Genomic DNA, 16138 nt, shown 5'->3' with positions numbered 1-16138 from the left:
GGCTGGCTGGCTTGTGGTGCTGGGGGATTGAACAGCGGTCCCTGTGCTTTGCTAAGCTTGTTCTAAATAGGTGCTTTAGACCACTGAGCCATCTCACCAGCCCCTCCTGCCACTTTCTGAAGCAGTTCTGGAAGTCTTCTATCATAGGAAGGGTGACCCGAAATGCAGCTAGTGCTGCTGCCAAGTGCCGCCCCACACAGAAAGGCAGGCTCATGGAGACGTCCTGGAGCATCCTTACCTACACATCCGGCACTGCGCTGCTTCTGGCTGTCCCCTAAAGTTAAGTGAGGCAGCCACAGTGGCACAACTAAAGACACTCACAAAAGAGGACTTCTAGAACTGCTTCAGAAAGCAGAAGAATGATGGGATGACCATGTTTGAAGTGGGGGGAGGATGCATTTAGAGGGGGATTATTGGCAATGTGTCTTTTATTGTAATAATTCTAAAAAAAGTGTCCATTTTTTTGATCATATCTTGTATATTCATTAAATATTCAGGAGATCAGATGGTGACACAGTCTTAGAGATAGTGTAGCAGAAGTAGACTGGAATATTTGATCCTTTCAGAATAGGATGAAGATGCTGCCATGAACAGTACTTTTTTATGCATAGCCTGGTGGACAGCGCATTTTGAGGTCCATGTGTGTGTCACTGGGTAACTAGATTTTCCTTCATCTCCTTAGAGAAACACGTTCCAGGCAGTTCTGGCCTCCTCAAATGCCAGCACCTATGCCATTTTCCTGTACCCCCAAGGCGGTCTGCAGTTCTACACAACCTTCTCCAAGAAAGAGAAGAGCCAAGTGCCTGCTATGGTTGCTTTCAGCCAAGGTTTAGTGGGATTGTTCTGGAAGAGTGATGGAGAGTATGATGTATTTGCTAATGATAGCAAGTCAATTGAAAACTTGACCAGGTATGCTTTTATTATGCCTCAGTAGATTCTCCTCTGATAGTATTGTTTTATTATTTAACTAAGTAAAGTGTCTTAGGCATTATAAGTCATTACCTAAGAATTATCCTGTGGATTTAAATTTGATATTTAGTTAGCTTTCTTTGATTTTTTTTTTTTTTGGTGGGGGGACAGGGTCTTGCTATGTAGTTCAGGCCTTGAACTCTAGAACCCAGTCTGGCCATAAACTCCTGGTGATCCTCCTGCTTCAGCTTCCTGATATTTAGGGGTTTTGTTTACGGTGCTGGACATGGAACCCAGGCCCTGTGCCTGCTAGGCAAGCCCTCTACCACTGAGCAGCAGCTCTAGCTTTCATAATATGAAATACTGTGATGAGTGAACTCAGAATGAACAGGTATCCTGCTTTTTAGGTATCATCTTCATTTAGAACAATTTTTACCATCACATCTATGAAATAGGAAGACATGAGTAGAGATCACTGAAGTTTGTCTCCTTGCCAGGAACCAGAGGCTAGCAAAGTGATTTTTTGTCTACAGTGAGTAAGGGGGGCATCTTACAACACTGAGCATTGCCCAGTGAACAGCGTTCTCAGGCTGTGTTCAGATTTGTCAACCCAGAGCCCAGACTGAGTCTTTTTTTTTAAGACTGATTCTTTTTTTAAATTAAAATCCTTTCTTTCCTGTTAGTCTTTAAGAAACAAAGAATGTCCCCTCCCTCCAGTTTCCTATTGTCAAATCTAGCCTACAGTGTCTCTGCTGTTACTTAGTGGTATGCTCGCAAATCCTTAACATCTGGTTTTATCATGGTAGGAGCCCTGATTCCTACCACTTGTCTTAATTTTTGTGGTGGAAAAATTCTTCTGTTGATTGAATTGAGGCTACTAAGCCAGGCATGGTGGTGTATACGTGTAATACCAGCACTTGGGAGGCTAAGGCTGGAGGATCATTGTGAGTTCAATACCAGCCTGGGCTACAAAATGAGTTAAAGGCCAATATGAACTGCCTAGTGAGACCCTGTCTCAACAAACAAACAACCCTCACAGGTTTAGAAAATTTCTCATACTTCATTGTGTGATCGTCTTTGACTGCTTACCTTCTTTTCACTGATGCATAAGAATATTAAAAATGAAAGGTTGGATTAAGCTCAGTGGTAGAGTGTTTGTCAGCAAGGGTGCCGCCCTGGGTTTGATTCCCAGCACCAAGAAAAACAGCATTAAAAGTGGTGAGGAAGTGTAGCGTAGGGTCATTCTGTTGTGTTTTACAATTATAAAATGCTGTTAGATTTTGTAACTCATTTGCTTTTCACCACACCCTTTGAACAGAGAAAGGACTTTAAAACTGAGGACATTAAGCTCCTCATACGATGGGGTTGAGGCTTTTCCTTAACCCACACCTCCATTTTTTCATTCTCAGCTCTCCTGACACCAAGTGTGTGCAGACAGACTCTTCCCTCACACCAGCCACTTACCCAGTTTTCTGGGTGCCATCTGAGTGCCCTATATTCAGTTTGATTCTGGCAGTAACTATGCAGAGTTAGGTAGACCACACAGGTACAGACAGGCCCTGCCCCATGAGGCTGTCCCCAGCTCATTTGCTTGAAAGGCTCTCAAAACCCAGAAATCACCTTACCCTCACTAGAGTATTAAAAAGAACACATCTCTGGGCCAGCCAAAGGGAAAAGACCAGTGTACGTGTCCCCAGTGCTACCACTTAGGTTCTTTTTGGGACTTTCGTTAAGTTGTGCATTTGGTTAAGTCACTGGCCACTGGTGATTGGTTCTCCAGCTGCTCTTACCTCCCTGGAGGTAAGTAACTATGCAGAGTTAGGACATCATCTGTAGGACGCAGCCTCTGAATGGCTGAACCTGCCAACATCTGGCCAGGTTGCTCTGGCCAACAGCCCCCAGTCTGAGGCCAGGAAGCTCCCTCCCCATGCTACTCAGCTTTTTAGCGTGCAAAACTACATTTCACCTTGGAAATTCCAAGGGTTTGGGGAGCTCTTAGGTCAGCAAAAAAGACTACCTGTGTATTTTCTGTTACACAGAACGGAAAGGGAGTAGTGGAAAGAATGAAAGTCTGACGCATAAATAAGCTTATAAGACAGAGTACCTAACCTAGGTCCTGAGGGTGTCCTGGAACCCTCCTCAGGAATGGCTGAGGGGGACCCTATCATAGAGTTGTGTGCAGTCAGACTCAGCATATGAACTAGCCCTGGACTGTGAACTCTGTGACAGCCAGGTGAGACAGCCACTACCTTCCTGCACTAGTCCCTGCTGTGGGTGGACAGGTGATCCAGGCACAAGTTTCAGGTCCACAGGGATCCCGAGAGCTACTGGTGGTGAATGCGGTTGCTAGAGGGCTACAGATCTATTTTCAAGACACCGTCCTTTCCTTTAGGAACAGCAACTCTGGGCGTCAGGGCATGTGGGTGTTTGAGATTGGGAGTCCAGCTGCTGCCAAAGGTGTGGTTCAGGCGGAGGTGAACCTTGGACCCAACAGTGGAGCAAATTATGAAGGAGAAGTCGAAGATTATGACCAGATGACCACTCATCTCGGCCTAGAGGATGCCTCAACCCCATCTTTGCCCTTCAAGATTTCAAAAAGGGGAGATACTGACTCATACGATGTGTCCCATGCCCTCTCTCCACGCCACGAGACTACCGAGGGCTCCAGATCTTTCCAGTTGCCCGTGTTTTCCCAGCAGCAGGTCTTCCATGTGGAAGAAATGGAAGAAACAGGAAGTGGTAAGACTGTTTAAGTGTCAGTTGGCTGGCGATGTCCTTGGAAGTAGTATTACTGGGATGGAACACTTGGATGTTCAGGAAGGAGCACCATTACTGGGGTGAAAGCATTCTAAGGTAGGTTAGAGGGATGAGAGCCTGCAGCTGTAGGGTGCAGGCAGGGAGGTTTGATAGCAGCTCAGGCACAGTGTTCAGGGTCTCACTACTAGATTGGATTTGTAGTGATCTGCCTGTTTACAGCCTCCCAAGAGCTGGGATTACAGGCGTGCGCCACCATGCCCAGTTTTAATTGCCTGGCATGCCCCAGGGCGGGCTGGCATGGTAGGCCCGGGGATTGAACACCCAGCCCCTGCGCCTGCTTTCAGGTATCTTTTGGGATTAGAACTATGGAGGTAGCCTTCTTTCAAGATTTTTTGCATTTTATTCTGATCGATTGATGGATTTTTTTTTTTTTTTTTTTGGTGGAACCGGGGATTGAACTCAGGCCCTTGTGCTTGCCGGGGAAGTGCTTATTCTACTGAGCTATCTCCCCCAGGCTGGCCTGGAATCCATGGCAATTCTCCTGCCTCAGTTTGCCGAGTGCTGGGATTATGGGCATGTACCACCACCCCTGACTGTTTTAATGCTTTCGAATTATTTTGAGAGCCAACTGAAATATATTCAATCCAGCTGAAAAAAAAAAGAAACATTTTAGAAGTTCTTTTGGCTATTTCTCTATTTCTGCAGCTTATCTTTGACATTTATTTCCTCTTGGTTTTGGAATTAGAATTACTGATTAGTTTTCCTCCCAGGTTCTTTCAGTTTTGGAGCTGATTTGTTTTGTTTTTGGAGCTGATTTGTGAAAATTAAAAATATGAAATAACCCAATTCCCCATGAAAAACACAGTTTTATGAAGCTGTTCAACTTTTGTGTATCAGGCTTTTCCTACATTTTGAGAAAAAATAGTTTGAGGATACTTTAATTTGCCTTATAAGAGATGTTCAAGCTAAACTGTGTTCATTATTTTTTTCTCCTGAGGTTTTCAGTAAAATCCACCCCTTACTGGGGATAAGTCAGTGCCCTGCCACTGATCTAGATCCTCAGACCTTTTGTTTTGTATTTACTTTTTAATTTTGAGACAGGATCTTGCTAAATTGCCCAGGCTGGCTTTGAATTTCCAATCCTCCTGCGTTACTGTCCTAAGTACCTGAGATTATAGCTGTGTACTACCATACCTATTAATCCAAACCTGAAGCAAGTTTTCAATGACTTTTTACTGCTTTTGCTAAGAAATTATCCCAAGACCCTCAGAGAAGTATGTGTTCATTCTCTAGTAGTCACTCATTTTTTTTCTTTTTACTTACTTTGATATTTTTCGTAGCAATGGTCAGAAATATTGGTTCGTAGTGAGTACCCCAAGCCCTGGACAAGACTGCTCACTAGGTAATGGGTGCTGTTACTTCTGAGGCACAGGCGAGGAGAAGTAGCATCTGGTGGAGGAAGAGGACTTGGGCCCTGCCTCAGCCCCTGTCTGGCACCATATATTCCATGTGCTGGATTCTGAGCTGGTGCCCATATCTCTCAGTGTGTGGCACTGTGCCACAGGTCACAGAGCCTTCTACCCCCAGGGCAGAGTGTGTTTATCTATAGATGTTAAATTTGGAGTCTCATTTCCACCCTTCCTGGGTATCTTTGAAATTCTCCTTTGTGGAAACACCACATTTAAATGAAAGCACAGTAAGCCCCAACAGTTTACAGTGGATTCTGGAAAATTCTTGGATGTGCATTTAAAATGAGTCTGTGACAGCTGTTTTTCTGTCCCCATATCCCAGTTATTTTTCTGCATTTGTGATAAAGGTCAGTCTTCTATGGCCAGCAGCACATTCCGGATGTTACTGGGCTTTACCTTCAGCTGGGCAGGCCTTCATGAACCAGCTAAGAGCTGGGGCTTCCTTGTTCAGCAGAACATCACCAGCTCCAAGCCCCGTCCTTATACACATGTGAAATTCCCTGTGGAGAAGAACGTAGGGTTGATAGAACCTACTTGGGTTTAACTTTGCTTTAATCTTCACTCAAAGTCACAGACAAGTAGGATCCCTATTCCCTTCAAAAAAAGTTCACCCCTCTTATGCTTTTGAACTTCATTCCAAATTAATTTGCTCAGAATCATTAAATTTAATGGTCTATGATTCTAATAAAATGAGCTTGGGAGGAGGAAAGTTAAATTAGGGAGGGATGCTTTTGATTCTTGCTTGGATAAAAGGCCTTTAGGCCAGTTATAACTGAAGGATTAATTCTCATAAGCTTTTGAATATCAAAGTTTTTGAATTATTCCCTGGGGAAAAGGCAAGGGTTAAAATTTAAACAAACAAAAAAAAATTAAAAATTGAAGGTTACAATAGCAACTTTTTTTGTTCTATGTATTTTAACACAATAACAGAAGATAATAAAGAATATACATTTGAAGTTCCCCCAAATGTGAAGCTGATTTTTCTGACCACATTGGATGGATGTTCTCAGATTTATGGTGGGTGACGGCCACCTCATGTTGAGTCAGTGACACTGAGGACCCTGAGTCATAGCAGTTTTTTGGTTTTTTTTTGGAACCGGGGATTGAACTCATGTCCTTGCACTTGCCAGCCAAGCGTTTATTCTACTGAGCCATCTCCCCGGCCCGGTCGTAGCAGTTTTTAATAGCTCACGCTTGTCATTTCTCAATCTGTTAGACCTGTTGGCCCCCAGTGGCTTGAGCTCTGTCACTCTGTCAGTAGCTATCAGCGGTGGGCTCTTGTCTAGCAAGGTGCTCCAGGACCCAGGCAGATGGGAGTCCTATAGGGAGAAGCCTCCTGGCCTGGAGTGGTGTGCGGTGGTGACTCTGTGCCCTTGTTTTCTCGAGACAGTGTTCCCCTACAACACAGATTCTCAGCAGACGTGTGCCAACAACAGACACCAGTGTTCAGTGCATGCGGAGTGCAGGGACTACAGCACGGGCTTCTGCTGCCGCTGCGTGGCTGGCTACATGGGCAATGGCAGGCAGTGTGTGGCCGAAGGTAAGCGGCGTCCATGTGTTCTACTGTTAGGTGACACTGTTATAGACCTGACTATCTTAATGGTTATGAAGCAGGATTGTAAAAGGTTGGTTTAGACAGAAGTCTGCAGTGGGTCAGATTTATTCCCATCATTCTCCCCCCATTCCTGTTTCTTTGAGCCCCTGAAATTAGCCTGGCCATACTAGGGCACAAAAGATGTACTCAGCGTGTCCTGAGGGCCAGACCCATAGTGGGGCCCACACCCAAGGGGATTCTCTAATAGCTGAGGTCAGGTTTCAACTCCAGCCCTCAAAGGACCAGCCTTTGGTCCTTCCATCTCTGAGGTGGCACATCTGAGATCCTGGTGACAGTTCACTCAGACCTGGGCTACACAGCAGAATAAAAGACAACCCTGCTCAAGATCCTTTGTCCTTCATGTGCCTCCAGATTGCCTCTCTTGTTACAAGTCACTTTCTTTGTGTGCTTAATGAGGAATTTTAATTGCTTGTAAATTTTGATTAGATAAAACCCAGCTGGAGAAATGGATTCTCTGTCTCAGATTCTTCCTATAATTACCATTTAGTAATTTTTAAAAATTATCTTCAGCAATAAGAGAAAATCCAGCACACTCTTAAAATTAACTTTGGAGGATGTTTTAGACTTCTTTAAAGTATTTTCTTTCAAACTTTCCCCAAGCCCCCATGGTGTGCCTTTGCTTCTTTGTTTTAGGCTTGGCTTTTTACCACTCCATCCTGTGAGAGTTTTCCAAAATCCACAGCATAAACTAATCCTGAAGGAGCAATCTCATTAGCTTTTTTCCTCCCAAATAGCAGAGCCCAACATGCTGAGCAGTTTTTGTTTTTCAGCAAACTGAGAGGTGTCGGACTGTTCAGCCACACACTTTAACATTATATGCTTGTCCTGTAATAGTTTTGTGGTTAAAACATTTGTTGGATTCTTGCTACTTATAAAATTCTTTTCTAGCTCATTTAGTTGTTTGGCCTGTTTAACTTGGCTTTCTTCCTTGTTTTTGTAATTGTTCTTGGGATGCATTTTTTTGCTATGAGTCTGCAAACTTCAGCGCATTCCCCAGTGGAATGACACAGTGTGTGTACAGAATTACTCCATGTCAAATATGCCTTGGCTGGTCAGTGACCCTACTTAGCAACTTGGAGCCATAGCTGACGGTGAACTTTACCTTAAACCTAAGCAGTCCAAGATGACCTTTCTTTTACTTATTTATTTTTTCCTTAAATTCTTATTATTCTGCCTTTTTGAGATAGGGTCTCTCATGCAGTTCAGGCTAGCCTTGAGCTCACTTTGTAGCCCAGGCTAGTCTGGAACTCACAGTGATCCTCCTGCCGCAGCCTCCCAAGTACTGGGATTACAGGCATGCACCACCACATCCAGATTTTTCCTTTTTTTTTTTTTTTAAATCTAATTCACATACCTTTTGAACACATGTGATTTGATTGATTTTAATATACAGTCATAGAATTGTGCAAAAAGACCCAATTCTAGAACGTGGGCATCACCACAGCAGAAACAAGCACTGCACACACCCCTTGGAAGTCACCTGCATCTTCCAGCCTCCCCCTACCCTGCCCCAATTTATTTTCTGGTCCCGTGGGATTTCCTGATTTGGAGCGTTTCTGTCAGTGGAATTGTACATCACGTGACCTTTTGTGTCTGGCTTTTTTCACTTGGTGTAATACTTTCAAGTTATATCCATATTGTGACATGGGCTAATATCTTGTTCCTTTCTCTAGCCATATACTATCCCAGTGGATGCATACACCGGGTGTTGTCTATGGATCCTTTGATGGACATTTGGATTATTTCCCTTTTTTGTTATTTTACATAAAGCTGCTAAGAACGTGTGCATAATTTTTTGTGTGGACATATGTGTTCTGTTTTCTTGATTATATATGGAGGAACTGGAATTGCTGGGTCATATGGTAAACTTCAGTTCTCCTATTCGAGTACAATAAAAGCAGCTTAACTCCCCTTCTTTCCTGCTTGTCTTTTATACTTTTGTAGTATTGAGGTTTAAACCCATACACTTTCCACTGGGCTACATGCTCATCATTTTTATTTGTATTTTTAAAGAGGATAAAAAAATAATAAAAACAAAAGTAAATATTAGAAATGATACAGAATTTCACTAAACAAAATAATAGGAATTCAACAGTGGTTGATATATTGCATATTGTTGTCTTCAAATTAGTCATTCAGATTACCACATAAAAGCGTGCAAAATTTGTCCAAAAAAGTTATAAAACATTAAAGAGGAGAAGGAAAAAATTAAGTATTAGCTGCTCGTTTCAATAGACCAGCTAGAATCTGCAATACTGTGTATGCACATAGATATTTTATTTTCCCTGCTTTCTTTTTTCTTTTCCCTCATCCCAGTTCCTTCCCTTTGAACAGTTTTTCCCTTTCATAGTATCTATTGTACTTTTCAGATTTTATTTATTCTTTCAGACTTATGCTAGTGAGATGATAAGATGTTTATACATGTAGGTCTGATTATTTCACTTGGAAGCATGGTCTTTAGTTGCATCCATTTACCTATAAAAGCCTAGAGTTTATCTCTTTTGATAGCTGAGTAATATTCCATGGTATAAAAATGCCATATCTTTTTTATCCATTTCTTAGTTGATGAGCATTTGGGTTGTTTCCAAGATTTAGCTATGACAAATTGTACTGCTCTAAACATGGGTGCACATATATTGCTGTGATATGATGATTTCGGTTCTTTTGGAAAAATACTGAGGATGGGAATAGCTGGCTTAATTGGGATCTCCAGTCCTAGCTTTTTGAGAAATCTCCACACTGATTTCCGTAAGTGTACCAGTCTGTACTTCCACTGACAGTGGAAAAGCGTTCCTTTTTCTCCAGAGTCCTTCCAGCATTTGTTTTTGGAATTTTTAAAAGTATATATTTATTTATTTGGCACTTAGGCCACCGAGCTATCTACCCAGCACTAGTTTTTGAAATTTTTGAAATTTCTGCATGTCAAAAGAAATCACCAACAGAATAAAAGGAAAACCCACAAATTGGGAAAAAATTTTAGCCAACTGTCCCTCAAACAAAGTACTTTTATCTAGACCATATAAAGAATTTTAAAGGGCCAGGGACGTAGCTCAGTGGCTTTAAGCTCCTGCCTGGGAGGTGCAAGGACCCAACTTCTATTCTCAGTATTACAACAACCGAAGAATTAAAAAAAAAAAAATCAGACCCCCAAAATTCAAAATCCCAATCCAAAAATGGCCATCTGAGATGAACATACACTTCTCAGATGAAGAAATACAAATGGCAAATAAATATGTAAAAAAAAGTTCAACTTCATTGGTCATTTGAGAAATGCAAATAGTTCAGTGGATTAAAGCGACTGCAGTTGAGACTAGACGTGGTGGTATGTGCCTATAATCCCAGCTCTTAGGAGGCTGTAAACAGGAGAAACACTATGAGTCATATCTAGTAGTGAGACCCTGAACACCCTGTAGACCCTTCCCTAAAATACAAAAAAAAAGAAAAAAACAAAAAAGAAATGCAAATTAAAACAACTCTCAGCTTTTTATATTTGGTGTCACTAAGTTGTTAAGTTGCCCAGACTGGGCTTGAGTTTGGGATTCTTCTGCCTCAGCCTCCCAGAGTGCTGAGATTATAGGTGTGCATCACTATGCCTGCTAAACTTAATTTGTCTACTACTTTTTTTTCTGATTAAACTGTAAAGATATATGCAAGCTACACATATTCAAACATAAAAGATATGTAGTATAGGAAATGTACATTTACCATACTGCCCTGACTTAACTGTTAACAATGTTCCCCCAGGTATATTGCAAAAAAAAAAAAGTGAGAATTCTGAGGGGGATTAATGTCAGTGCACCTTGTTAATTAATTAATTATTTGAAACTACTCACTATGTAGTTCAGGCTGATCTTGAACTTGTTACAGGCCTGTGCCTCCATGCCCAACCAAGTTTCTTTTTGTATTTTAGTAAGGGTCTACAGAGTCTCACTACATAGACTGGACTCAAAGTTAGCCTCCTGTTTTCAGCCTCCCAATCGCTGGGGTTACAAGCCTGCGCTCAGTCTCAAAAGCCATCTCAGTGTACCCCAGGGGTGGGGCCAGCACAGCAAGTCACGCAAGCACTTATTCTATTGAGCCATCTCCCTGGCCTTTAAATTTAAATATTTACCCTATATTAAGTCACCCATTGTAGTGCTCAGGAAGCTGGGGGCAAAGCACATCACTGTCTTTGTTTCTGACTCAGGCTCTCCACAGCGTGTGAACGGCAAGGTGAAGGGCAGGATTTTCTTGGGCAGCAGCCATACCCCCATAGTCTTCGAGAACACTGACCTGCACTCCTACGTGGTGATGAACCACGGGCGCTCCTACACAGCCATCAGCACCATCCCTGAGACTGTTGGCTACTCCCTGCTCCCTCTGGCGCCCATCGGAGGCATCATTGGATGGATGTTTGCTGTGGAGCAGAACGGATTCAAGAATGGCTTCAGCATCACTGGTAATTTATGTCTGACATTAAAGTCCATAGGCCACACAGCCGTGCCTGGGGGAGGCCTGGGAATGCGGAGGGGACTGTGTCTGCAGATGCTTTCTGATAAGCATTCCTTCTGTGGACAGAGGACCTTGTGTTTGCCCTGAAAATAAGATGAAGACATGAAGTTAACACATACTGCGTTCATCAGTGGGGACTGCCTAGGAGCGAGCTGGGTGGAGGAGCAGTGTTGTGCTAGGGAGGTAGAACCATGATGTCCGCTTCTGTACACTCACAGTCAGATGAGCATCAGGGGCTCACATTTGATATCTCAGTATCAGCCCAGACGCGACACATACATTCCTCCTGGGAAATCCTGGGAGCCCTTAGAGGCTATGACTTTGGGACCAGGGACTGTGAGAACAGATGATTTAGGGGCTGCTTCTTTGGTGTCACGGTAGCCCTGCCACACCTTTCTTTGAGAGCCAGCTCTCTGTGTATCTGCAATCCACTCCTGGGAACAGCTGGGATAGCAGAGGCTGTGTCCTCTTATAGCTTCTAGGACCTGCAGCTTGCCTCTGACTCCTTAATGCCTCCCCTGCCCACCAGAGGCACTGGGACCTCTGGCCCCTCTGTTTAGCTTTATCTGGGTGACTGCAGAAATTGTCAATTTAAATGCGTGACTTCCTGAAGCATGGCCGTTTTGTTACAGGAGTGATATATACCTTCTGACATTAGGGAATATAACATCTGGCCTGTTCTGTCTTGACTATCTCTTGTGCCGAGTTTGTCTTTTCTAAAAATTGAAGAATGGATTCTGGGAACAGCAGAGGTTTAGAGTAGGAAATGTTTATTGATAGGTAGCTTTTGTCAGAGGAACCAGAGGGGGCCTAAATGGGTTTCCCAAGGACCCTACTTCACAGGGAAACTATAGAGTAATACATGTGGGTAGAGCGTGGGTTAGAGCTATGCTCAGCCAGTAAGGATGTAAGTATAGCCACTATGGTAATGTTGAACTGATGGGGAAGCAAGTCAGTGAGTGGGCATGGAAAGAACAAAGACTTTCCAGGAAAGGATGGGTCTGGGGGTCTTGGTCCCTGCTGGGGTGACGGATGTCTACCTAGGCTTCCTGAGGCCTATTGTTTTCCTTCCAGGAAGTATACAAGCCTGGTCTTTTCATTCTTATCTTGAGGCCTGATCTCCAACAGCTGTGTCTCCAGGCACAGCTGGGATGTGTTCACCTTTGTCCTGGTGCTGTCTGTCTGCCTAGAATATTTCTGCCTAGGTTCGCTGTTTATAATAAGTTTAAGAAAAGAGAGAGTACATATTTGAAAAGGAGTGAATCTTGCATCAGACGTGGCTAGTTTTTGGGCCAGTGTTTCTTCTCACTACCCACCGATGTGTGTATCTGGAGTATCAGAGCCGCGTCCACGTGCTTGTGCAAGCTGCGTGCATTGCGCAGTGGTAGCTGCGCTGTAGCCAGCCTCCGGACCCTGCCGCCCTTCGCTGCGGGGCTTGCACCTGGGGGAGGGACACTGTAGCGTAACAGTCTTTCAAATTCACCACCCAGCAGATTTTTCCTTCCTAGGGATCCTTTGTAAGTTGCCAAGAACCTGTGTTATCAGTCAGACCCTTGAAACTCGGTCAGGTTCTGTCTGCAAAGGGACAGAAAGTAAACATTTAGGCTTTGCCTGAATATTTAGGTTATCTGGCCTCTGTTGGACTACTCTGCTCTGTCATTGTGGATGAAAAGCAGCCAAATACGATGTGTAAATAGGTGAGTCTGACTGTGTTCTAATACAACTTGATTCGTGGCCACTTCAAATTTAAATTTCATGAATTTTTCACTTATTTTTTGGTAATCGAGAGCTTTTGCACTGAAACTTTCTTTTGAGACAGTCTTTTTAAGTTGCCATGTTGTCTAGGCTGGGCTGGAACTTTTGATCCTCCTGTCTCAGCCTCCAGAGTGCTAGGATTACAGGTGTGTACTACCATGCCCAACTTTACATATTCCTATATTGGTTATTTTAACTATAAAGAAATATAAAGCTGATTTTTAGCTCTTTAAAGCCACACAGACACAAGTGGTTGTGTGCTGATTAACTCTGGGGCTTGAGTTTGCTGAACCTTGCTGTGTAAAATGATTGCCTGCTCTGCTGAAAAAGGAACAAAACGAAGCAGAGGGAGAGTATTTTCCCATTTTTCTAGAGCTGCTGTCCTGCACTGTGTTTCTGGTCACTTGCAGTCTGTGCAGCCTGCTGTGCTGAGCAGAGCACATTGCAACTGCCTGTGATTCCCTCTTCTGTCTTGGATACTTCCTCAAAGGAGGGAGATCCTGAGCCAGCAGCTCCTAAGGTGGTTTTTGGTACTGGCAATAGGTTTCCCTGAGTTCACTGTTCTGTCCTAAGACTTAACTATTTTAGTAATTATTACCATAACTGCCAGTAGAACATTGTAGAGTATTTTTCTTTTCTTTTCTTTCTTTTTTGGCGGAACCGGGGTTTGAACTCAGGCCCTTTAGCTTGCCAGACAAGTGCTTATTCTACTGAGCCATCTCCCTGGCCCACACCCTGCATCTCTTGGAGGCAGCTTCTATACTCAGTCCTTGGGTCACCTGGGCCACGTGGCTGTCTGGGTTTGCCAGCTGGAGAGCAGAGTGACTGACAGACTCATCTTGCTTTTGCAGGGGGCGAATTCACCCGCCAGGCTGAGGTGACCTTCGTGGGACACCCAGGCAAGTTGGTCATCAAGCAGCAGTTTAGTGGCATTGACGAGCATGGCCACCTGACTATCGACACAGAGCTGGAGGGCCGCGTGCCACAGATTCCTGCCGGTTCCTCTGTGGCCATCGAGCCCTATACAGAGCTCTACCACTACTCGGGTTCTGGTGAGTCGACCCTGGCGCCTTCCATACCCTGCACACTGCCACCTCCTAGACCTGAAGCTGTCTCCAGGGCTCAGGGAGGAAACACAGAGGGCCTTCCGCACAGGGCACACTTGTAGAGAATTTAGTGCGAGGCAGAAAATAAGCATGACAGAATGATAACTTGGAGGTAATTATTTAATTTAATACTGTACTTAATAAACCCTAGCACTTGCCTTTATTCAGGTTAAATTTCCCAACATATTTTATAATTTAAGATAAAATAGTACCATTATAAAACATACATCTATTTGTAATTCTTTTTTTTTTTTTTTTTTTTTTTTGTGGAACTGGGGATTGAACTCAAGCCCTTGCAGTTGCCAGGCAAGCGCTTATTCTACTGAGCTATCTCCCCGGCCCTTTTGAAGATGTTTTTTAAGGAACTGTCTGACTGTTGGATGACTGTTAAACTGTTCTCCTTTCCTAAAGCTTAGGCTGCTTAAGTTTTCACCTGCTCATCCTGAGTTGAAATGACCACCTTTATTGATCAAATTGTTTTTTTTTCAGAGACTCAATTTTTAGAAACAGAGGCATTAAGTCAAATAGTAGGACCCTCCCCCTACTTTTTTTTTTTTTTTTTTTTTAAGGTTTTGGGGATTAAATTTAGCCTCCTTATAGAGCTTCATCCTCAGCCCATTTTAAAATTTATTTTGGTCTTTTTTTTTTTTTTTTTAAACTGGCAATTGTACTTTGCAGTTGCCAGGCAGGCACTGTGCTGCTGAGCTATTCTTTATTTTGAGACAGGGTTTTGGCTGAGTTGCCCAAGGTGGTCTCAGACTTAATAGTTTTCCTGCCTCAGCCTCCCAGGTGCTAGGATTACAGGTATGTGCCACTGTACTAACTTAGGCACTGTTTAAAGACTTGGCTGTCCAGAAAGTTTGTTCAGATACCCAGGGCTTTGCAACATGGTGCAGGTGGAGCCAGGGCAAGGAGCAGATGGCCTCTCTGCTGGCCAGCACGCGGGAGCTAGACGGGAGCAGCTCACACTGATCTTTTATGGAACTTCTGGCTTTCATGCTTCTATTGTGTACCAACTACAGCAGAGTACAAAAATATAAAGAGCCTTTTATACCTTGTTTTGTTTTTTTTTTTAAATAGAAAGTAGAAGTTTTTGTCACATGCAAATAGCAGCTTTATGCTGAGTGCTGAAGACTCTGCTGAGGTTTACTCATGACAATTTTTCCAAAAATGATTGCTAAAAATTTCATGTTTTAATGTTACAGAACTGATTACTGTCGGGCAATTTAGAGCAATCATAATTTATTATAGAAGGCAGTACATGCTCAATAGATGGTAGTTGATGTGGGTAATATCATTCTGCTTGATTCCACACCTTTTACTTGTATGACCTCATCTAATCTTCAGTCCTCCCTGTTTTGAGAAAGAAACTGAAGCCAAAGCTGCTAGGCACAGCTATGTGGACACACAGAGAGCTTGCAGGGAGTGTCAGGAATGTTACGTCCTTCTGAAAATGCTCTCTTTCCACCAGACCTTGATCTCTCATTCTGGGAGTCCGAGGAAGTTCCAGAGAACTGCTTGATGTGAAAAGGAACAGATACTAATAATTCAGGATCTTTAGAATTTTCTACAGGCATTCTACAGCCTTCTTTTCAATTGCTGAAATTGTCTTTATTAATAGAAATAATTTTAGAGCACAGCATTAACTATAAAAGTATGAATTATTTAAAACAATAAGTGGTATGGATAAGTAGTACCTTCATTGAAGGGAAAATCATAGTAGTGGAGGGAAGGCTTGATGTTTATTAACCTGCTTGTTAAACTCATGAAGAGGCATGCAGAATATGCTCTCTCATCAGCATGCTAACCTTCGCTCCGAATGCCTTCAGGGCAGGTTTGGCTGGCTTGAGTTGTGGGGATCGAACCACAGCAACCTGAACCTGACTGCTTTGTCGAAGCAGCCACTTAAAGAACTGAGCTAAGGGGCAGGCCCCCCTAACCTTTGTATCTAACTTGACTGACTAAGTGAATGTTTGGTATTTTAACTGATATAACATGTTCAGCCATTAAAGACTCCATCTTTTTTTTTTTTTTTT

General features: G+C 43.1%; 1 protein-coding gene across 1 annotated transcript in view; it reads left to right on the top strand.

Annotated features, from left to right (window-relative positions):
- Positions 1 to 16138, top strand: part of Nid1 (nidogen 1) — an 88588-nt gene that overhangs the window by 24056 nt on the left and 48394 nt on the right. Inside the window, exons 3-7 of the mRNA XM_023700861.1 lie at positions 683 to 909; positions 3302 to 3648; positions 6526 to 6675; positions 10937 to 11188; positions 13848 to 14062. Of these exons, the coding sequence (XP_023556629.1) occupies positions 683 to 909; positions 3302 to 3648; positions 6526 to 6675; positions 10937 to 11188; positions 13848 to 14062 (1191 nt within the window). The remainder of the gene's footprint in view (positions 1 to 682; positions 910 to 3301; positions 3649 to 6525; positions 6676 to 10936; positions 11189 to 13847; positions 14063 to 16138) is intronic.

The sequence above is a fragment of the Octodon degus genome, unplaced genomic scaffold, assembly GCF_000260255.1.
Source record: "Octodon degus isolate 3935 unplaced genomic scaffold, OctDeg1.0 scaffold00127, whole genome shotgun sequence".
NCBI classification, from domain to species: domain Eukaryota; kingdom Metazoa; phylum Chordata; class Mammalia; order Rodentia; family Octodontidae; genus Octodon; species Octodon degus.
The sequence above is the reverse complement of the archived record's forward strand: the minus strand, read 5'-3'. Positions and strand labels throughout refer to the sequence as shown.